Source organism: Podarcis cretensis (genome assembly GCF_951804945.1).
Source record: "Podarcis cretensis genome assembly, chromosome: 2".
NCBI lineage: Eukaryota > Metazoa > Chordata > Lepidosauria > Squamata > Lacertidae > Podarcis > Podarcis cretensis.
In genome coordinates, this window is record NC_137171.1 from 29,248,836 (window position 1) to 29,273,697 (window position 24,862).

Sequence of the window (24,862 nt, forward strand, 5' to 3'; positions counted from 1 at the left end):
TTGCCGAGGCCAGCATATGATTTATGATTTTGTTTGCCTCATGGCTTATTCAACAGGGGGCCTTATTCTTATTTAAAGGACTTGGCAACTATTTCACAACAGATGTATTTTAGATCCACGTGTATCAAACAGACTGCCTCTTGGCCAGCCTCTGTAAAAGGGACATGTCAACAGGAAGTAAAGTGCTTACCATCTCTTCCAACTGATTCTGAATCTGTCTGTGGACTTCGGCCATTTGGAACAGAACCTCCCCTAAAAAAAGGCAAAGACAAAACAGGGAGGGAAGGGAGACCAAAGGAGACATTTTTAGAGACCTTTCTGCATCAACCTTCTCTCTCTTCCCTTTCCCTTCAAACTACAGACCTGCAGTTGTTTTTATTTTAAAAAAATCACTTCAGTTTTGCTGATGCCTGAGGAAAGAACACTTCTTTCAGAGACTCATTTAAGACCAACTCAGTTTACACATACAATACGTGCTACCCCAGAATACATGGTCAGTTAGGCAGAGTTAGGCAAAAAATTGACACCCAGCATCTTACAGTCTGCTTCTCTCTGTTTGGCTGTGTCTATCTCTCACCAGGAGATAGTTATTCTTTCTCAAAAGTGCATTATAAAAGGTTGAGCATCTTGTGATGTTCTATATTTAAGGTTTGTCTTTACATGCAAAAAATAATAAAGCATTTAAATAGAGAATACAGAAATGGTAGAATAAGACGAATTATCAATGGTGCTTGGGTATACTAAAAGTTGTGTGCAAGTTTCAACAGTCTTCGTTGCAGAACGCTTTGCGCTGAATGACAAATCCTTCGTGCAGACAACAAGCCAACTCAAGTTTTCTGCAAGCTTATTTATTTCCCTAGAGACCCTCATTCAGCAACAGATGTATTTCCTTAGAGGAGACTCTGTGAACATTGCTCCCACTTCCAGAACAAAAGAAGAAGCACAAATGCAATCTTTTAAAAGATTTTATTTGCCAAACAAGTGGCACTTCCCCCAAACTGGTAGGAGCATATTTCACACCAACTGGCTGTTCAGCAGTAGTAGCCTTGCTTTCAAATAACAGGCACGACTGCTATGTGGACATTTCCAAGCCCATTGGTTAGTGGCACCTTGCTAATTATACTCCAGATTATTGGGGGGGGGGGGGACAGACCCAAAGCAACGGCAGCATAATACCTTTATTAGGACCGGGGTGGGGGGTGGGGGTGGGTTTTTTTAAAGGTTCTTTCAGGTTCACCACAACTCTTCTTCAGGTTGCATATTAAGCCCCTGACCCCCCAAAATCAAACAAAGGTGCAGAGTGTAGGGTTGCCATATTTCTAAAAGTAAAAACCCAGGACACCCCGAATGTTGTTGAGCTTGATGCAATTCCCAAGTCTGCAGCTTGTAACAGACTTAAGATAAAACGGAGGAATTTTAGAGGATCGGCAGAATAAGTTAATGGAGTATGTGGAGTTAGCGATGCTGACTGCAAAGATAAGAAACCATGATAAAAACATACCATAAGAAAGGAATGGGAAAACTTTGGAGAACAGTTAAAGAATTTATTTATTTATATATTTGTTGAATTTATATACCACCCTATACCCTGAGGTCTCAGATTTGTAACAGTTACATATATCTCCAAGTAGCAGTCAAATCAATTAGAAGGTGTAGAAAGATATGTAGCACAACTAAGAGTAAAAAGGAACCCATGGAGGGGTGTGGAAGTCGAATAATGTAGAAGGATAATGAAGAATAGTGTGAAATGGATGTACCAATTTATTGTTAAAGTAAGTAAGTAAGTAAGTAAGTAGGGTGTGTGTGTGCGTGTATGTGTAAGTAATGGGGGAATTTTAAAGGCAACTTAATTAGATTACATCATACCTGGTACAAAAAGCTTGCATGTTGCAGCAAGGCATGCTGGGTTGAGGAAGCAATGGCGACTCTCCCTTCAAAAATCTAAGAGCCAACGGGTATTCAGCTCTCTCTATGGCACTAATTGGAACACACAGGTTCCTCTTAAGGCAGAGAATGGAAATAAATCAGAACCTGGTAGCCGTTATATTGACAAAGTTGCAGATTAATTAACGTACGCCATCTATAAAAAGGTCCCATGTGCTCCAATTAGCACTAGAGGCACATCAAAATAACGGCTGCCTTTTAATATTTTCAGAGGGAGAAAAAAACCTTTGCTCCTTTACCCTGGTAGCTTTTGATGCTATCCAATATCTTTTTGCAGTAGACATGCATTTTAAACTTTCTCCTTTTCCATCTTAAAGCTATTATTGATTTAGGCTGGATTTTTCATTAGACCCAACAATTCTCTCTCTCTCCTCCCACCACTTCACCCTTTTGTTATGTTGGTTAATATCCAGCCTGAAGAATAATTCTGGCTCTCTATTTTGTGGCTTTTCCATTGATCCCAATAAAAAATATTATGCTGCTGCTGTTGTTTTTATCCACCCCCGCCTGCCCACAAGCAACTCAACATGGATGGCTCCATTTTTATTTTTATTTGGTCCAGAACGATACGGTGGTTTGCAGTTTGGTGAAAATTGTGTTAAGTAAGAGGTGGTTCAGAGGAACTTAGAAGTAGTGAACTTTCAGGAACAAGCAGGTTTTGGAATAGCATACATTGTCCCCTTATGTTCTCCTCATTTAGCTATATGGCCACATGCAGATCTCAATAGCAAACAGCTTCTCAGCTAAACTCTACCCACTAGTTATCCACACTGTGTTGTTACAAAAGGAAAGGCACTGTTGAAGTGCAAGATCATCCTGCTTCTAATTTGCTCGACTTCCCACACATCGTATCAAATTCTTTCCCCCCCACTTATACCTCTCAAACTGCTTTGTGATGATAAATCAGTTTAAACCAACTCAGGCAATTAGATCTGTTTTTGTATTTTCTTGCCCCTATAACAGTTTGAAACTATATTAGAAGGCATTAAGAGTTGCCCAGGGCTACCTGCTGACTCTCTGGTAGAACCAGACCTAGGATTCAGTATTTGAAAATGATTGATCAGTCGTTAGAGCATGAATTTGACAACATGAATTTGACGAAACTCTGTGAGGCAGTGGAAGGCAGGAGTGCCTGGCGTGCTCTGGTCCATGGGGTCATGAAGAGTCGGACATGACTAAACGACTAAACAACAACAACAGAGCATGAGACACCTAATCTCAAGGTCACGGGTTCAAGACCCACACTGGGCAAAAAGGATTCCTGCATTGCAGGGGTTGGGCTAGAAAACCCAGGAGGTCCCATCCAACTCTACAAGTCTGAGATTCTAATATGGCACACTGGGACACTCTTACTTAACAGTTCCCTAAAATTCAGAAAGCTACCATTATAACACAACCTTTTACTTGGCTACTTATGTTGAAAACTGCATTCTAAATTAACTACTGTTAGCTATTAACTCCCAAAAGTTGGAGAGGGTGCAAAATGCATGTTTAAGACAGCACACCTGCTTTCAACTGAATGCCGCCCCCCCCCCCAATCCCTGACAGTTTTTGCTCTCTACCAAGACACTGAAAATAGCACATGGTAGATAAACAAGAGAACCAAGTAAATAGACAAAAACTCTCTGGGGAGGAAAATGCCAAAGGTTTATTCCTTTAAAACTACAAACAGCAACTGCTGATTACAAGAGGGGGATGTAAGAAAATGGTTTCACTACTGTATCTACATGAGGCAGTTTATTAGATCGTCATTTTGGAAACATGCCCTGTAATTTTATAAGCTTTCTACAGCCAAGAAAGTTATTATTGTTAGTACTCAATACAGTATATGATGCAATTTATGTTGTACAGCTTTTCTAGCTTCAGAACCTGAAGCCATTGCAGCTCTGGCTGTGATCTTGCCAGAGCTGATAAAGATAATCGGGGTCAAATAAAGCCACCATTTGGATGGAAGGCCCAAGTGACTATTGAATTAATACCGCAGTACAGAGAATTGTGGGAGTGCAGTGAAGCCAAGGGGGTCTTTGAAAGCTGCCTTATATGTCTCTTCCTTTTCTGCTTTAAAGAGGTATACTCCTCCACTTTCTGCCAAGTGAGGAAGTCAATTATAAAGGTAGTCAATCATGACAAGTCTAGGGAAGGGAGGATTATTCCACTGCTGCAGGGAATGGCTTCACCAGACTTGTGTCTCCTTCTCCCTTTTATTCCAACCTAATAAAATCCCCCTTTGGCCACGCAGCTTCCTACATCTAGTAGAACATGGTGACCAAGCACGTGGAGCCACATGCCGGCCATGTGTGCATATGTCATAAGCCACATAGTGGTTTACTGAGCACAAGAAATGCACTCATACATACAGATCCACCATTCCCACTTTGCTCACCCCTTGTGGCACAAGGTGGATAAACACATCAGACAATTTTGAAGGTCCAAACCAGGGCCACAGCTTACCAGTAGTTTTCCGCAAGAAACCACTAAGATCAGGCATAGGCAAACTCGGCCCTCCAGATGTTTTGGGACTACAACTCCCATCATCCCTAGCTAACAGGACCAGTGGTCAGGGATAATGGGAATTGTAGTCTCAAAACATCTGGAGGGCCGAGTTTGCTTATGCCTGACTAAGATCAAGCCCACAAACAAATAATAATGGTTTCCACTGGTGACCTTGGACCAGTTACTCTCAGCCTCTCTTGCCTCACAAAACTGTTGAGAGGATATAAAATGTGAAGGGGTGGGGTGTTTATATGCTGCCTTGAGCTCCCTGGGGAAAAGGCAGGAGTGGAAATGTAATTAAATGCAATTGTGCCATAAGACCCTTGGCAGGTAAGATTTACAAGGTGGCCAGATCCTTACCTGGCCAGATCCTTACCTGCCCCATACCCTCCTGCAGGAAACTCTTGACAAGTGCTGACCGTCAGCCAAATGCCAGCACCTGCAAAGCACTGTGCCTATGCAAGCACCAATAATCATGACAGCCTGTGCAAAGGTACCAGGTTTTGCAAGCACCAAGCACCAACTGATTCCAGCTGCCTGCAAGCCCCACTTTCAGCAGGAAGCTGTATTTTTACCTACTCCACACATGTTGTCATATACAGCGATAGGCTCTGCGGGGTGGTGAATGCTTCCCTCTGTGAGGGAGCCTTCCCAGACCCGCTGAAAGAGGCGGTCATTAAACCGCTTCTAAAAAAACACATCTTTAGACCCAGCCAATTTGGCCAACTATCGCCCAGTCTCAAATTTACCATTCTTGGGCAAGGTGACTGAGCGGGTGGTTGCCAAACAACTCCAAGCACGCCTGGAGGATGCGGACCATTTGGATCCCTTCCAATCGGGATTCAGGCCTCATCATGGGACTGAAACTGCCTTGGTCGCGCTGGTTGATGATCTCCAGCGGGCTAGGGACAAAGGTGAGAGCTGTTTCCTAGTTCTGCTGGATCTCTCAGCGGCCTTTGACACCATCGACCATAACATCCTTCTGGACCGTCTAGAGGGGCTGGGAGCACTGTTAAATGGTGGTTCCGCTCCTTTCTCCTGGGCCGTGTCCAGAAAGTGGTGGGGGGGGGGATGAGTGTTCAGACCCCTGGGCTCTCACTTGTGGGGTGCCTCAGGGTTCCGTCCTCTCCCCCATGCTTTTTAATATCTATATGAAGCCGCTGGGAGAGATCATCAGGGGGTTTGGGCTGGGTGTTCATCAGTATGCAGATGACACCCAGCTCTACCTCTCCTTTAAATCAGAACCAGTGAAGGCGGTGAAGGTCCTGTGTGAGTACCTGGAGGCTGTTGGAGGATGGATGGCGGCTAACAGATTGAGATTGAATCCTGACAAGACAGAAGTACTGTTTTTGGGGGACAGGGGACGGGCGGGTGTGGGGGATTCCCTGGTCCTGAATGGGGTAACTGTGCCCCTGAAGGACCAGGTGCGCAGCCTGGGAGTCATTTTGGACTCACAGCTGTCCATGGAGGCACAGGTTAATTCTGTGTCCAGGGCAGCTGTCTACCAGCTCCACCTGGTACGCAGGCTAAGACCCTACCTGCCCGCGGACTGTCTTGCCAGAGTGGTGCATGCTCTAATCTCCTGCTTGGACTACTGCAACACGCTCTACATGGGGCTACCTTTGAAGGTGACCCGGAAACTGCAATTAATCCAGAATGCGGCAGCTAGACTTGTGACTGGGAGTGGCCGCCGGGACCACATAACACCGGTTCTGAGAGATCTGCATTGGCTCCCAGTACATTTCCGAGCACAATTCAAAGTGTTGGTGCTGACCTTTAAAGCCCTAAACGGCCTCGGTCCTGTATACCTGAAGGAGCGTCTCCACCCCCATTGTTCAGCCCGGACACTGAGATCCAGCGCCGAGGGCCTTCTGGCAGTTCCCTCATTGCGAGAAGTAAGGTTACAGGGAACCAGGCAGAGGGCCTTCTCGGTAGTGGCACCTGCCCTGTGGAACGCCCTCCCAGCAGATGTCAAAGCAATAAACAACTATTTTACTTTTAAAAGACAACTGAAGGCAGCCCTCTTTAGGGAAGTTTTTAATGTCTGATGCTGTACTGTTTTTAATATTCAGTTGGAAGCCGCTCAGAGTGGCTGGGGAAACCCAGCCAGATGGGCGGGGTATAAATAATAAATTTATTATTATTATTATTATTATTACAGTACAATGTTAAGTGTAAGGCAGGTGGGTGTGCCAAATAGGGCTGGAGGCTCCTCACTTCTCATTCAGTGCAATACACACAAAAAGCATGCCCCTGTCTCTTAAGGGTGTGGAGGGAGAAGCAGCAGGCACACAAACCTCTCACTGAAAAAAGAGGCAACTACTGTATTGTTATTACATTTATTAGCCGCTTTTTTTGACATGGCAACTCAAAGCGACTTAGCAATACATGCCAGTGAGTCAGCTGCTGTGAAAAAAGAGCCTGTCCTATTACGTACAGAAAAGCAACCCTGGAGGTAGCCTTTCCCCATGCCCCTGTGAATATATGAAACCACAAAATAGGATTAAAATACAGAGTAGCTTGAACAAGTTGGGAAGAGAACTATACAGTCATTGTAACAACACCTGCACACTGCACACAAAACCTCCCTGTGCTCAGATTATCACCAGAGTACCAACTACAATAAAAGACACTATCCCAACCTTTCAACACGGCACCCAAATATTGATGCAAACACAGGGATTACGAAGGCAACTTAATCTAGTCTGTCTTCCCTCGCATTTATCAGGATGAAGGGAACTCTGAGAAACATTTTGTGACAGTCATTGCCTTAAGGCAGAGAGCACTATGAATACCTAAAGCATTCCTCACAAATAGTTTTTGCCTAGCCTCCTCTGAAGTTTTCCAGCTGCTGAGATTCTGTAGCCTCCTTTGGCCAGAAGCAGCTTCAGCTTGTAGAATTGCTCTCCGCTTTGAAGCGTTAAGTATGTAGGTCTTAAAACAGGAAAAACCTTGGCAAAGTCGAGGATGTGCTTGGAGGCAGAGTGCATGCTTTGAATGGAGGTGGTTCGTTTCCCAGAACCTCCAACAGTGTCCCTAGAAAGTCAAGGCCTTTGGGCATGGATAGTACCTAGGTTAGATGAACCAATTATCTTGGACTAAATGCAGGTTCATGCATTCTCATGCCCATCCTTTGAGAATGTCACCAAGCCTGTAAAAACGACTTCTTCCAAACATTCAAGTTGTCACAAAATCTCACTAAGATGTTATAGGTTGGAGGGCGACATACACACCTGCCGCTAAAGCCTAGAAATTAATAAATGGTAAGATTTTGATTACAGTGGTACCTCGGGTTACAAACACCTCGGGTTACAAACAGTTTGGGTTACAGACTCCGCTAACCCGGAAGTAGTATCTTGGGTTAAGAACTTTACCTCATGATGAGAACAGAAATCACATGACGGCGGCAGCAGCGGTGGCGGGGCAGGCCCCATTAGCTAAAGTGGTACCTCAGGTTAAGAACGGTTTCAGGTTAAGAACGGACCTCTGGAACTAATTAAGTATGTAACCAGAGGTACTGTATTTGGGATATGAGAAATACAAGCTGCAGAAGAATTCCTCAGCTATGCAAAACTATGCAAAACTTCACCCTCTGGAATCTTGTTACCGCTTGGCGGGGGTGGCACAGCACCCAAGTTTTGTAACAATATTGACCCTTTGAAAAAGCTTATCTAAAGCAATAGTTTCCTAATTTGCAGCCTGTAATTTTTCTTCCTGGGCTTTGACTCACACACTGTAGTTACAGGACGGCATATGAGGGAAACAAAATGAAGTTGTAAGTCATGTTATCTGCTTAGTATGAGCTTGAACATATCAAAGCCATCCTTAACTCTGGCTGTCACCCACTCTAATTAAGCATACCGTGTCTACATGCAGTGTATGGTTTCATGCATGAAAGGAAGGTCTGGGCAAAAAGGTTAAAGCCACAAAACCTACAGGAAATTGCTTTCTGGTTGAGATGCTAAATAAATGGGAAGTGACTGGTTCTTGTTGTCAGGAGAACAGCAATATAACTTAGGAAATTTTGCTGCATACTCCACAGAAAAAAAATGTCCAGCAACTTTCCCTTTCAAAATAACAAAGCAATACTGGCTTAATTTGTATACAAAGCAAAAAGCCAGTTTTAAGATCGCTTGAAGACTAGAAGTTTTGCAGACAAATCTTGAGAATTGTAGCTTTCATGTGAAATTATGTCCTGCAGCAATTATCCAGACTCTGCTTTCTGAAGCATAATTGCACCCATTGATGATTTGTGTGAATACGGACAGTTAGTATGGAGAACAGCTCTTATCTGTGTCCATTAAAACATTAAGTTAGTTGGACCTTTACAAAATCAGTAAAGAAACAACATATGTCCCTGCTTCAGAGTGTTTCCATTTTATCTCAGAAGAGGACCAGTGATAGGGAAAGTTCCTGTTCAGCCCACAGAAATCCTGTTCTAGATGTTCTTGGCACTGATAAATATTTTATTTAATTAATGGTATTTTTATACTGCCCTTCATGCAAATATATCTCAAGATGGTTCACAATGAGAAATTACAATAAAGAACTATTACATAATTGGATTTTAAAAAGAAAAGATTTACAACCCAAATCAGGTGCCTACAAGTCTGTACTAGTCAAAACTGCTAATGTAGAAATGGTGGTCAATACTGAAGGTAGATCCTTTTCTAGTTAGTAAACAGAGTCAGATTCTTAAATGTAACTAACACATGTCACCATCATTGTCTTACCATGTCAGAAGATTAGCTTCTACAGAAAATTTTCTGAGTTCCAGTGATAGTTTACATACCTTGCTACTTGGGAACAGGGCATTTGGAGCTAATAAAACTATTTCCAAGCCCAGCTGACCAGAAATGTAAAAAGTAAGTAAATAAATAAAAATGTGGGTTGTTTCCAACAAAGTCAACCTGTTAACAGAAAGACCTCTGTGACAGGCCTTCCTCTTCCCTCTTCGCCTCGCCAAAAAAAACGTTGTGAGGCTTCCCTCAACCCTCCATAGCAGATTTGGGGAGCTGGGTGCAGGGGGGACATGGATAAAGGGAGATGTAGTCACTGTACTAACAACTTCATAGGATGAAACCCAGTACAGTATTTCTCTCTCTCTCCCCTTCTCTTTTTAAAAGGAGTTTTCAGAGACAAGTGTCTATCTCTAGTCTGGTAAAAAGATTTTTCGATGTACATTTTGACCAAAGAATCTTTTCAAGCCTATATCGGCAAAAGGAAGTGGAAAATCCTGCCTGTTTTTCTAGTTGTTACCATTGCTAAAGTGCTCAAAATAATTATATTGCACATGTGCAAAATAGATTGTGCTTTCCGCCATGAAGATGTAGAGTGTGAGAGAGAATGCTGTGGACTCACTTTCCTATATGCATGGGAGGCAAATTTACAAGGGTTTAATGCTAAGCAGCTCCACAGGTCTCAAGCAAATGCAGTCTACAAAAACAAGACCTTCAATCCAGGGATGTAGAACCTGTGATTCCCCCAGATCTTTCTAGGTCCCAGCTCCCATCAGTCCTAGCCAGCATGACCAATGGGCAGTGATGCTGGAAGTTGGAATTCAATAACATTTGGAGGGTTATAGGTTCCTCAACCATGCTGCAATCTGTCTGCTGGCTCCAAAACTTAGTACAGTTTTCTTGACTTCATTCAGCAACTTGTTCTCTGGGAAGCTTATGGGCTTACGATATCTTTCTCTCCATCTATTTTGACCATGGCAGAAGCCTCCTTGTTGTACAAAAAGTCATACAACTCCTTTAATTCCATTGCTGTTTCTTCTCAAAAGGACCACAAAGCTTTCAGAGTAGCTTGGATCTTCTCTGAGTGGTGGACAACCCTCTCTTGTTGCCAGTATTAAAAAAGTGAGAAGTGCCATCTTGTTGCTACCTTCAGGTAGTAGAAAGCCTTGGGCTGGCTCTGCTACCATCCCTTGCTATATGTACCAGCACAGAACAGCCCCTTCTCTCCCTGTGAACAGGTGTGTGTCATTCTGAACTTCTTCTGAGGTTTATTACTATAGATGCATGAGAAAAGGTTGACATAACTTAACTTAAATATGACACGAACTTGCTAAACACTGGAGCCAGCCCACGTGTCCTGAAAGCCATTCAGGGAACATCCTGAGCTTCTAATACCTTGCATAAAGGTCAGCCCATGTAAATCTAAAGGTAAAGGTAAAGGTACCCCTGCCCGTACGGGCCAGTCTTGACAGACTCTGGGGTTGTGCGCCCATCTCACTTAAGAGGCCAGGGGCCAGCGCTGTCCGGAGACACTTCCGGGTCACGTGGCCAGCGTGACATCGCTGCTCTGGCCAGAGCCAGAGCCAGAGCCAGAGCCGCACACGGAAACGCCGTTTACCTTCCCGCTGGTAAGCGGTCCCTATTTATCTACTTGCACCCGGAGGTGCTTTCGAACTGCTAGGTTGGCAGGCGCTGGGACCGAGCAGCAGGAGCGCACCCCGCCGCAGGGATTCGAACCGCCGACCTTTCGATCGGCAAGCCCTAGGCGCTGAGGCTTTAACCCACAGCGCCATCTGCGTCCCTTCATGTAAATCTAGCTACCCTTAAAATCTACTTAGCTTCTGAATGAATGCCATCGAAATGGTGGTGGGATCACTTGGAGACATGAGGCAGACAAGGATAGACAGTTTTTAGGCACTGCTCACTGGGATCACCTGCTTTCAACCTTTTATTAAGCAAAATGAATGGAATGGGAGGTAGGCAGGAAACTGGGATAAAATAAACAGTGCAAAAACTATGGAACTTCTCAGAAGTACTCTCTCAAAGCACCTTCTCTTCTCCATTAGAATGAATTGGCTAAAATTAGTACAGACCCCCTAAAAGTTCAATACAGTGGTACCTCTGGTTACGTACTTAATTCGTTCCAGAGGTCCATTCTTAACCTGAAACTGTTCTTAACCTGAAGCATCACTTTAGTTAATGGGGCCTCCTGCTGCTGCCACACCACCGGAGCACGATTTCTGTTCTCATCCTGAAGCAAAGTTCTTAACCCGAGGTATTATTTCTGGGTTAGCTGAGTCTGCAACCTGAAGCATATGTAACCTGAGGTACCACTGTAGCTAGTTAGCTTTTTCCAAACTCCAACAAATACATTTACTCAGCGCTCTCAGTGAACTCACACAGACTTTGCTTTAAGGACAGGTATATACCCTCCCCCACCTTCTCCATTTCTTAACTTGCTATCAGTGTGAGTTCTGTGGCAAAACTGCCACACTCACTTTTATGTAGGCTTAAGAGAATAGCTAGGGATTCTTTCACTCTTTAGATCAAGGTGTGTATGTTTTGCAGGATTTGCCACTTGCTTAAATTGTATTCTTGCTGCCTGAATCATCATTTATATATTCCGTCACTTCCATTTCATATAATAAATCCAGCTTTCTTTATTCCTTTTGTGGGCGTAAGGTTATGGGGTTAAACATATATTCATAATGGATGCATGTTATAACTCTAGCAAAAGATCCTAAACCTCTTAGCTTATGAACATGTATGAATACACATTAGTGCCGGACACGCATGTAGGTTTAGACCAGGCTTTCTCAAACCCGGCCCTCCAGATGTTTTTGGCCTACAACTCCCATGATCCCTAGCTAGCAGGACCAGTGGCCAGGGATGATGGGAATTGTAGTCTTAAAACATCTGGAGGGCCGAGTTTGAGGAAGCCTGGTTTAGATACATACATGTAACATCCCTTTCACATAAATGCACATATGAGAAGTCAACTTCGATCTTTAGAAGAAGTGTCTTTGTCCAGACACAATTTGTATGGATGGGGAGGAGCAAATAGGCACAAGTCAAAGGTGGGCAGGTTACAAATAAAAGGTTATTGGAGATAAGCATTCAGTATTACTTATTGTATATTGCATTTTGTGATGACCTACCCTGAAACCTTGAGTGAAGGGCAGGATATAAATATTGCAAACGAATCTTATTTTCCAGGATACTTTAAAATCGTCCCAAAGGCTTATTCCCAACTTGGATTTCAGTTCACGTGCAATCGGATGTAATCATGTCCTAATTTATAGAGCTGAAGAGCCTCTATAAAGCAAATCAGCAATACTTTAGAGCTTTTGACATTTTAATGCATTTTTTAAAAAAATAAAAAATAAACGAAGGCAAATTGACTTAAATATTGTAATTATTGGACTTGTGCATGAAGATCAATTATATTTTCAACAAGTAGTATAAAAAGTTTTGGAAAAAGTTTTCAATATTCATGAGGCTAGTCAGATCTAAAGGTTCAGGAAAACAAAAGCAGCACACACAAATATAACACTACTACAATGCCGCAATCGATGTTTTGATCAGCAAAAACTATAAACTATGCTTATCCACCTATGCATGCTAAGGGCAATTTCATATACTGTGGAAGCTCACAGGTACCAAATGGTTTTTTCCCTGAAATGTGCAAAATATATGCTACCCTCTCTTGCCTTGTCACACATTCCTGCACCTCTTTTAACAAAATCTATGATTCTGCATGAGAAATCCAACAAGTGAAGAAAAAGACAGTGACAGCTGAGCGTACAGTCAACATCAGCAAAACTGCATGAAAAACTGCTGCTGTGGACAAGACAAACAAGAGATGACAGAAACATCATTATGTAACCACACAGTGGTGGATACTTAACACAAATGGTAGCGTTCCTGTAGTGCAGGGGTGGCCAATTCCCAAGAGACTGCGATCTACTTACAGGGGGGTTCAGGTCAAAGGTTTTTTTTTAAGGGTTTTAGTGGGGAAGGAGTAACAACCACTCACCAACAAATTGCTGGGGGTAAATCACTGAGTAAATTTCAGTCTTCCCTTCTGCAGATCATGTAACAGTGGAGGGCGAGGCAAAGGGGCAGGGCAGGATTCAATTTTACCAACCTAAGTAAAGGGACCCAGGGGATCGTGATCGACCTGTTGGACATCCCTGCTGTAGTGTATTTGTGTGTGTGTGCAGCAGAACAATTCCCTTGTTGACGTTCTTCTGCCGCCTCAAGGGTAGCATCCTTAAGGCTAGAACTCGAATCTAGAAAAATGAAAGTGGGTCTCAGCAGGACTTTTCCTCAGCAGCAATTGTTTGCAGTTGCCCATAAAGAACACCCAGCCTCCAATCAAATGGAAAGCTGCTCCCTCTCTAGTACAGAACAAAATGGTTTACTGCATAAGCATTGGTTGCTATGCCACAAACATCTAAATATGGCTGTCCATGGACATAACTAAGGAGGAAATGAACAGGAAGGGAATGTGATGGGATAGAAAAGTGAGACGGTTTCAGGACACTTCTGTGGCCACATAAAATTAGGTCAGGTGCCACAGGCAGCCCCCAGGTTATCTACCTGTCAGCTAAAAGCTCACTTCCAGATTCTGGAGATTGCTTGCCTCCACCTGAAATCACGAATTTGCTGGAGTTATTATGCTAACACTCAACCATGACAAACATTTTGCTCCAGTGCGCAAAAGATTAAACTACATCCCATTGCTTTAAAACTTAACATTAGCAATTAATTTATAACACTGGTGAATAAAATGTGGACTGAAATAAAAATGTTTTAAGAATTTCCCCCCCCCCCCAAAAAAAAAAAATATGTGACCACATGTATTTCCTGTGTGAGTGAATTCTAAAGAGAGAAGCGCCGCCACTGAAAGGGCCTTGTTTATCTTCCAACTTACCATATCTTATCAATGGGCCAGACAATAGGGGGCCCCAGCAGCTGAATATATAGCCTAGGAGATTCATATGAGGACAAATTCAAAATAAACAAGTTTCAAGCAACATTTAACAAGCTCATCCTCTAAAATTTGAAAAGCAGCTGTGGGCTAGATCAAAGCTTTCTCAAATGCATTTGAAGAAATATCAAGGAAAAGTGCATACATTTAAAATGAGAGGTTAATAGACTCCATTTTTTACCAACTGCATGTTTAAGAAGATCTATACATCAAGGAGCATCTCTTTGATTCTACGAAGCTACTGTTCTCCAAAAAAGATGTTGAAAGGATTGCTTGTATCAGCAGGTCTCTAATGCCCAATTACCCAGGCAACTTAACACAGGGGAAAGGCAGTGATTCTTTCGAGGGTAAAGAACTAATTAACAGGTACAGGATAGCATAGAGGTTTAGTGGCAGCCAGCCAGCAGAAGTCTGCTGTGCCAAAAAGCTGGAATAGCCACTGAAAGGGTCAGAAGTGGGGGTGCAGGGAGAAGGGAGAAAGAGACACAAGCACATAATCTGGTTCTGAGAATCCTTTCAGCTCCCATCTCTAGTTCACAGGATCTGCCCCCTTAGCAGAAACACCCTACCAGCAAGCTTAACCTGTTGACAGAACAATCTCTATCATACACATTCAAAACCTATTCAGGAACAATACATTTGTTGACAGAAGGTTGGGTGTCACCTTTTCAACCGTACTTTCAATCGTAGGACTTTTAACTAAACAGAAACAGAGGCTTTGTCTGCAGTTGAGAAATTTAACTTTTAGAGTTTGTCTTCAAAACAACGGTTATTATAAAAAGAGCTCAAGGATTCTACGGCTGGCAGTGCCCAGCTATTGTTGAATTCTCAGGGCGATTTCCCACTCGCATGCATATTTTGATAGTGTCTCAGTCACTGTTTCCAGGTGGTTTGTCAACACTTGACACCAGATCCCAGGCACTCCTTAGAACTAATCCATGAGTTATTATTTGTATAGCGCCACCCATGTACAGCCAGTTTCATAACAAGAAGAAAAGGCAGGGAACATTCAATCTAAAGAGAAGTTTCCATGACTAACCCCTTCCAAGATGTGATCAATACTATTTGCTTCAAACCTAAGCTGTCTAGATAAATTTTACTAAAACAACTACTTCTGTTTTGCAGGTTATCTCTAGCAGTAATCACCTTGTTTAATTTAATTTTAAAATATTTCTAGGCCACTTTTCATTTTTACAATTCCAAGCAGTTATAAATGAATCATAGCAGCATTTTGAAATGCAGGAAAGTAGGAGCCTGATGTGCTTTAAATTAAAAAAGCAGTTCATGCATTCAACAAAAGCAGTTTTGTTGAATCCAAAGAACTCAGAGCAAATATTCTCAGAACCTGCCAATTAAGTCTTCAGTGTCAGGAACTAAGTTTCTTAAAAAAACACAAAGCTTCTTCACCTGTTGTGTTTTCCCAGGACCACAGCTATTCCTTGGCTTCCTTCCAAACTATTGGATGGGAGAAGCTGTAGCTACCCATCTAGGAGTCACGCAGATTCTTAAAACACAGAATTGCCAGCTATCTTCTGAGCAAGGTGAAAGCGCTGCATCTTCAATATTCCAGCTCTCAAGTTACTTCAGGATTCTTCAGTTTCTCTTTCCTCGCCTTCTTGTTTGTTTCCCTGCCAGCATTGTGCAGAGGTGATACAACAAAGAGGAGAGACTAGCTCAACCAAGACCCTCAACTGAAACAGAAACCTCTGATTACATACACTGAAAAAATGACAATCTTTATTGCTTTTCGATCAGGAACTGACTATTAAATGTGGGGTACGTGTTGATTGTACACTAGTTTGCAAATGCATAGCTTTGTATGGAAGCCACTGTTTTCACTTGTGCATATAAATGTTTACTTTGATATGATGCAATAAGAGGGAAGAGTCATATGTCCCTATAGTGACAAGCTAAAAGGGGGCCAGGGAAGTTGTCCCAGAACGCAGCTTGAAGTTAGTTTTGTGGCAAGGGCATTCCTTCTCTATTAAGAGTACCGTATTTTTCTGTGTATAAGATGTTTATTTTTAAAAAAATTATATACAGTGGTACCTCGGGTTAAGAACTTAATTCGTTCTGGAGGTCTGTTCTTAACCTGAAACTGTTCTTAACCTGAGGTACCACTTTAGCTAATGGGGCCTCCCACTGCCGCCACACCACCATCGTGTGATTTCTGTTCTCATCCTGAAGCAAAATTCTTAACCCAAGGTACTATTTCTGGGTTAGCAGAGTCTGTAACCTGAAGCGTCTGTAACCTGAGGTACCACTGTATAATGTTTGGGGTCGTCTTATATACGGAGAGTGCAGAGAGTAGACTGGGGATTGGTTGCTGCAGCGAGCAGGAGATTGTCAGCAACAATAGGGTGTGTGATTGGTTGCTGTGGCAAGGGCTGATGTTGATAGGCTGGCGCTGTGGCAACTGGGCGGGCGATTGGCAGCTGCTGGCAGTGAGCAGGCAATTGGTGCCTTTCGTAGCACGTGGTACTGTCAGCGTTGATCAGGTGGGTGAGTGATTTTAGGCAACCCCCACCAAAAAAAGCTCAACAACTCTGAGCAATCCTCCCCCCAAAAAGCTTAACAACTCTTGGCAATCTCCACCCCCACCCCCATTTTCTTAATTTCAAGTCCCCCAAAATAGGGGGAGTCTTATACACAGAAAAATACGGTACATGTTTCCAATGATGGACTCCGCATGGGGCCTTTAATCCAGATCTAATTCAGATTAATGCCTGCACATGTCCTGGCAGCAGCAGATGGCACATCACACAGCGGCTGGCAATCTAACCCTACCTGAGTGCACTGCTATAAAATACATTTTTCTGCAATGCGCTCTCCTCTGAGAATCCTGTGGTATTTTACTGGAATATACAAAATGCTGGTTGATTATACCGTCTCATCAAAACTTTCCAACACTTAACCATTGTCTCCTCCCACTTCCTTTAACAGAGGTCTTAGGGTAGACTGTTTCATCTTTCCAGCATCAAATAGACAGGCAGGTTCACAGAGGGGTTTTCCCTATGGGAGGGACTGTATAGGGAACCTAAGCTTATGGGTTTGTATGTGTGAACCAGATCTTTGATAAGAGTCTCTTGCCTGTCTTTCCACCTCCGGAACAAAGAATTTCAAAGCCATGTAACAGAACGCGATGTGACTTCCCAGCTCTCTTTCATGGCATTTGCCACATTCGCTGGAATCGTATGCAAGTTACACATGTAGAAAATTGCTAGCCAGCTGCAGCCTTTCAGCTCCTGAAACACTTCTAATGTTAGCTACCTTTTGAACAAGAAGATAAGCAGTTTTCCCCAAGACTTGGCTTCCCTTGTGTGTAATTCTGAGATGGGAATGCAAATTTATCTGTTCGGCAATTTCTGAACAGCGTAACACAGGTCACTGTAATCGACATTAGTCCGCTCAAATAAGCACATGTCCCTAGTCTGTTATACATCTGTTGTCATATTAACTCCCTTACTCAGACAAATGACCTTTACGCATTCACCGTGTTTATCACCACACTGTTCCTGCTGCCACAGAAAGCAGATACCTGAGACAAGTACAAATCCAATTAAGAGATTTATTAATCCCCCCGGAGGAGGATTCAAAAGAAGCACTTACAAAAGGGCTTCCAATCTGGGTCAAAGGCAATGACAGGCACCATGTAAGTTTTTCCATGCTCAGAAGGAACTGCTCTCTCTACACAAGCTGCCGTGCAGCATCTATCACAAAAAAGCGATAGGTAAAATATTTGCACAACTACTGCTAAAATAGTCGCCCAACAGTTTCACATCTCCTGATCTTTCTAAGTTTGAGGGGTTCAGGAGGGTTTTTACACCCTTGATTCAACCTGGACCTACCTAGGTAAAAAAGGAGCATGCGGGAAGTTTCTGCAGCGAGCTTAATATGCCATAACTTTTATGCTGAATGTTTGCCAGAAGCAAATGCATGCTGACATTTCATATTAACTCATTTCCAAATGAATGTCAGCATTCTTCTAGATAAAATCGAAACCCACCAGAATTTAGCTAATCCTTTTATGCTGAAATTATTTTTGAGTTTCCCCTCTACCTGCAGCCTGCTCAGAAATGTAGGGACTGTACACCCTTCCTTCCCACTCACCCGAGATACTTCTTAGACACTAAATATGTAGACCAGCCAACTTCCACCAGCTACCCAATCTGTTTGTATTTTTAAAATGCAAGGAATTCAACCGATAAAATTTTAGCTGTAGCATCAGGATGCCAGAAAAGGGCTTTTACCTGTTCAATTTGCCTGTGTCACAACTGTGAAAAAGAGACAGGAGTACTGCCAGAAAAGAGAGTTTGGCAGTGAACCTTTGCATTAAATTTCACATCTGAGATAGCTGCCTTCAAATGTTTTTTCCCCAAAGGAACCTTTAGAGTAGGAAACCATAGCAAAGCTTCCTGAACATGTAGGCTTCAGCAACTTTTAGTATTGCCATCCACAGCACTAACAAGCAGCTGCCACACATTTCAAGCTGAAAATGCAAAAACTGACTTGGAGGGAGGTGCAGTCTGGACAGTTCTGATATACCTATTGCAGACTGGTTTCCTAGCAAGGAAAGCGGAATTTTTATGGATGGCCATGACACACACAGCTGGCCCTCTGTGATGGTGCTGAAGCTAGTTACCTGGGAGGACCCAACTGGGTTAGCAGGGAGCCACCCAGATCATGCTCCCAGATCTCAGCCAAGCACAACTTTGTTTTGTTTTGCTTGGAGCTCTGCTCTTGTTTTGTTTTGTTTTGACACTTCTGCCAGTAGGTTGGACCACCAAATCTTATCTTAGTTTTCCTCTTCTCTTAACTTAGATATTCATTAAAAAAAAAATTGGGGTGGGGTGGGGAAATGGAACCATCCTTGGGCATTTGTCCTCTTCTTTGCCCCACTTCCTCAACTGAGGATACCCTTTTGTCCAACTTAAATCCAGCCATTTTCTCTCTTCATATGATTAAATTGCTGCAGGCTTAATAAATTGTAACGGAAGCATGATTGTTAACAAGGCAAATGCATATTAAACAAATCATCTCCTCCAAGTCATGGATCCAAGCAGTTTCCTGTTTGCTCCAACACTTTCCCCGGGGGGACAGGACGGGGGACAATCTTTACCACTGCATCAGAGCAAACATCAATTGTCAGAAAACCCAATTGACGTTTGGTTCAATTCAGCACTAAAGAGCGGGTTTTCCTGGGTGAAAGCTGCAGGACAAGTAGAAGTCTGGATGATCCCTAAGTGTTCCCCACTCCCCAACCCCCCCCCCAAAAAAACCCCCACAGAGTCACTGTCAATTGTTTTCTTCATACATCTCAATTTCTTCAATTTATATGATCTGCTTGGAAAATTGTAATGGAAGTGAAAGTCACCTCCTAAAAGGCCAGAAGGGAAAGTGGAAGTCTATTCTGAATAAATCTCCATGTCCCTGCAGTAGCCAAGAAGAAGAATAGAGAGGGAGCTTTTACTGAGCTATAAATGGAGCAAGGTTGGCTTACAGGTGCAGATATATTTACCTAGACAGAAGGTGGGGAGCGGGAGTGAAAGTTGAAACTAAGAAAATACCAGATTTCCCTTTGAAGATGTAGTTTCAACTGCCCCCACATCAACACACACCCCTGTCCTGTCTCAGTAATAGTAGTGGCAGGATGCAGAATACGCTAAGTGAGACTACCAAGAGGGAAAGAATTCTGACGCTCCACCTAAGCGAAGTGACTCAGTTCCCAGGAATTTGTCAAGGCATTTAGTAAGACACTGTAGCACAGGTACTCACTTGTGGGCATTATAACATTTCCACCCATCTGCTGTCCTCCCTAACAAGCAAACCTGTGTAACGACAACAACATCAACATTAAGAGTTGCAGCATAGCAACTGAAGTTCATGACTTTGACGAAAGGAAAGAGACAATGGGCCGATTTCTCTAAGGAATTTTAAAAGGACATGTTTTGTAATCAGGTCATTATCTTAACTAACTAAAAATAACTGCATCTGTAGCCAAGCTTACCCCATTTACAGCTCAGTAAAAGCCACCCTCCCATTCTTCCCAGTTGCAAGTATTCTGTAGAAGAACAGTTTAGTAGTTGTCAAATTTCACAGAATTATAGTCTCTTGCCCCCTCCCCAAAAATAGATATAACTGACAAGGAATGCAAGGAATCATATGCATTTGAAACCAAGATGAAACTAGGAAGAAGTGAGTTATTATAGGAACACAATACTGTACATACATATCAAAGACCAGTTCTACGCAGAACTAGACCAAGCTGTCAGGAGGGTCCCAGCCTGCGAACAATTCTTCCCGCCAGAGATTTCAGTACCAGAGTTGGGAACGATCATCACACATAGGACAACTGCGCAGGCCACTTTGGTATTGGCAGCATGAACAAGAATGGGCAAAAGCTGCTTGAACTGTACTCTTCACAACCTCTACATCGTGAACACATTCTTCTCTACTAAGGCAAAACAGAGAGTGTCCTGGAGACATCCAAGGTGAGGCCACTAGCACCAGCTGGACTTGATTGCCACCAAGTGATCAACCCCGAACTATGCTTGTGTCACATGGAGATACCACAGAGCCAAATGCAACACGGATCATTTCCCTGGTGATGAGCAAGATCCTTATCCAGCCAAAGAGGGCCCATAACACAAAGCAGAAAGAGTGGCCTTGATCAATTGCTATAAGGCGAAGACCAAGGTGAGCCTTGGATTCATGAGTTTTCCCCATTTCTGTTCCTCCAATGCTTCTGTTTTAGATTAACCACAGTTTGGTATTACATCCAAATCCTTAAACGTTGATTAATCTTGAACTCTGGTTAATTAACTAGGCTTTGAAGTCGCCTTGTTTCAACAAACCATAGTTAAGATTAACCAGAATGTTCAGCTTCTGATATTACAAGCAGCTGTCGTAAATCTTAAATTGAAACGAAAACTTCCAAACACTTATCCTCACAACGTGCCAGAGGAAGGACAGGAGAAATCAAAGCCTAAATTTGCTGTCCTCATAATTCTACACAATGGTTTAGTATTATGTGTGAATGCAACCACAATCTACTATGGTCCCACACTTGATTGGGGGTGGAGGTTAAATCCATGGTAGTAGATAGTTGTAAAGTCTTTCATATTTGGATTTCACCCACAATGTTGAACCATGGCAGGAATGAACTTTTTATTTTCTTTAATTTGGAGAGGATGGGTTCCACAAGTTCTGCAACAGGAAACACACAATCTACAAAGTGGTTAAGTTACTGAAGCTATGTGCATTTTTTCGCAACATTTTTCTAAATACAGAAATTGCACTTAATAAGTTGGGTGTCTTGAGTCCATCAATTCACAAGCTTGATATGTTACTCTCTTGACTTGCAGCAACATGAGTAGGACTAATCACTTGAACTAAGTAGGCTTTCTGTAGGAATTTCTATAGTCACTGTGGCCCTAATGTATTTCAAGATCACTTACCAATCTCAAGGCTTAATATATTAAACAAGACTGGTACACATCCACAGTCTTTCATATGCAACGAGGTTATACAGGGGTTTTGCTGCATCCTTACTTCCAAAGTGGGCAAAGGATTGCAGCCATATTAAATAAAATCTCAAAAAAACAACAACCCAAGAATAGTTCAGCATGCACAATGTCTGACATGTTTAAGTATGCTGGAAGGAATGCAAACCTAAGCAAGCACAGCACTTCAGAACCATGCAAATAATAATAACAATAATAATCTGCAGCTAGCTAGCTAGCATCCCAAATTCTACAGCTATGCCTTGGAGCAAAATGTAAAATCTGCTGTTCCTTCAAGGATCTGCAACTAATGGCAAGCCATGCATTATCTCTCAGATTTCTTCAAGGCAGAAAAGAGCAACACACTTAGATTCTTTACTCCATATAAAAAGGCAAGCACAAAAGGACACAGAACTGGCATTTTTCTCTACTGGGTGTATTTAAGTAGATAAAGGGCTCCTTCAGGGCAAGATGACAACAACACTGGCTCTGTTGCTCTGTGCAGGGGATGCCGTCTATGTGGACATGGCTGCAATTGAACCCAAGTGAGCTGTTGACTTGGGGCAAAATAGAGCACATTATATGAATATCAGATTAGCTAAGGTTTTGGAAAGACTTTTAGAGTCCTAACAGCCTTCACTTCAGGATGATTCCCCAAATACTCAGCAAACCAGAGTTTATTGGAGCCAGAAGGCTGTGTTGTTACTTTTACGGTACAAATCATGCAGGCTGTGCACATTTACTTAAGACTGATTGGGGAGGGGGAATTTGGAAACGGAGCAAAAAGGAAGGAATTAAAACGTGGGTGGTTGCTTGATGGGGATTAGAAAGGCTGCAGAGAAACCCAAACAAACTCTCATTACGCTGACAAGAATTTACTTGGAACAGCAAAACATCTAGCAAGATGTCTGACTTTTCAGGGCTTGTGTGAAACTGCCATGTCCTGATACATGCTTGCATTTCCAAAAAAACACCTCCGTGTAGTATGCACAGGTAGCAGGCTATTCAGGCCCTGTGTTTTATTAGCATTTGTCTGAGTCCCACCTATGTATCAAAAGTAACACTCACAGAGAACCAAAAACAGATTTTCCCCACATCTATACATCGCAAGGAACATAGAGGTGTTATTGTGGCAGCCCATCAGAAGCGCCACTTCCCCAGAAATAAAACCTAAGTGTTTATTATTCACAGGTGACCCTGCAGTTCCCAGGAACTGACAGAGTTGTCATTGCTTAAGCAATGGCGGGGGGCACTTTGGCTATTTTTAAAAATAATGTATATACCACTGTTTGTCAAAAGACCTCAGGGTGGATGACAGTATTTTAAATATACAAAAATCAAAGCACAATACAACAAGTCATCAAATACTCTCATCAGAATAAGAACTATAATTGCCTAGCCTAAGCCAAAGATCTCTTCACCCACAGGCTGGACAGAAGAGGAAGGTCTACAGCTGGTGCCAAATGACAGCCGATGTTAATGAGAGCTGAACCTCAAGGGGAAAATGTTCCACCAAAGTTAGGGCGTTAGCGTAAGTTCTGTGATTAACTCTGCAGCAGTGAAGGCTAAAACTTCTCTACAAGCAAAAATGTGTCTTGTTAAAGGACAGCCTACTACTTTCATCTATCTTTAGATTAGGTAAGCATGAAGGAAATCGTTTAGGGGGGCAATTAATACCCCATTTCCTTTTCCAAGTAAGAGGAGTGCTTATGAACCAAGTTGTGGAGAGATTATGTATGTATAATAGCACTAGAGTATTATCATAAGGCTTGCACAAGCAGTTTTAAAATTTTGCAAGAGACCGTAAATTAAACTGCATAAGACTCCCAATATTAGCCCACAACTAGTACTGCCATGTTGTTGTTTTTCATAAAGTGGATTTTTATTTTTGATCTACTCACCAGCATGAAACCAATAAAACAATGTTTATTGCAGAGAGAAAAAATATTCCTGCACCTGCAATTATGATATTTCAGGCAATGTAAACACATTTATGAAATACTGGGGATTGCTCACACTAGCTCAACTCAAACGCTACACCGAACCATGATTAAAGATGCTTAACTGGCATGTTGTCCAAACTGCTTACCAGTCTAACTGAACTTAAGAAATGTGCATCAGCAAGCAGGGCCTCTGGCACTGATCTCAAGGGAAGGCCAGTTCATACAGGTGCAAGAGGTGTTTCAGTTAACCTGGTTCCAAAGCTGCTTCCTTAGAGAAGGGCCTCAGTGAAATAAAGGAATTTTATTTGAATGCCCAATCAAGTCATGTCAAGCATGATTGGCTGGTGGAGCCAAAAATTTGGTTGCCTTTGCAGACACATTTATGTTTTTCCTGCAATGATCATGGTCCTGATCAGAGGGGAAAACCCCTCTGACTCTAAAATGCCAATGTCTTATATCTAGTGCCTTGAACAGGATGCACTTCAAACAGATGGAAATGAATTAGGGTATTTTGCATCTCATGTGCAAATAAACATCCATCCTGTCACTTAAGCATAATTTACGGAATCCATATTCCAACAATAAACACAGGAGAGTGTAACCTAAGAATACAAAACCTGCATGTTTGAGAAAGGGGTGTAACAGCTCACGTTAAGCAATACACAGGCAACACCTGAAGATATTTTAGAACTCCTCTCACCCCCTATGAATAATGAGGGCTGCTCTTTCCCTAGAGAAGACAAAGAGGTGTGGTGAGTTCATCCTTCCCTTTTTAGCAAACATCACCTCAAGCTTTTAACCAAAGTGGCTACCTTTTTTCAGCCTTTGAGAGCCACATGGCAGCAGTGAGTGTGGTACTTGACTTACCTAGTTCCTTAGATCCTTGGCTTTCACTGGCCAATTCTCCCATTTTAACCAGAGCATCAAAGTATCCTTTTGCTGCAAAAGTCACACCTAGAAATAGAAACACATGTATATTATTGCCATGTACGTTTTTACCTCCATTGTTGCTTCAGGGATAACACAACAGAAAATGTTTCATTTATTTGAATGTACTTGCTAAATACGGAATTCCCAGCTATAAACTGCTGTCAAGTCCTGTTGCACCATCTAAATGCTAGTGTTGTCACCAAAATCTGGCAGAATCAAAGAACACCAATAACTTAGTGAAACAAGACTTAGCTTTGCAAAAGCTATGCTGGCTCTGCTTTAGCAAAAGCTTGTTCTTCTGTATGCTTGGTTATTTTA

At 42.5% G+C, this 24,862-nt stretch overlaps 1 protein-coding gene across 5 annotated transcripts in view; it reads right to left on the reverse strand.

The window, feature by feature from the left end:
* The window catches only part of BAIAP2 (BAR/IMD domain containing adaptor protein 2), a 137,002-nt gene that overhangs the window by 68,380 nt on the left and 43,760 nt on the right, over nucleotides 1-24,862 (reverse strand). For all 5 annotated transcript variants that reach the window (XR_013835808.1, XM_079965500.1, XM_079965503.1 and 2 more), the window contains exons 3-4: nucleotides 24,482-24,568; nucleotides 191-252 (exon numbers count right to left, since the gene is read on the reverse strand). Coding sequence is in view for 4 of the 5 variants with exons in the window: in XM_079965500.1 (XP_079821626.1) it covers nucleotides 191-252; nucleotides 24,482-24,568 (149 nt within the window). In the remaining variant the exon portion in view is untranslated. The remainder of the gene's footprint in view (nucleotides 1-190; nucleotides 253-24,481; nucleotides 24,569-24,862) is intronic.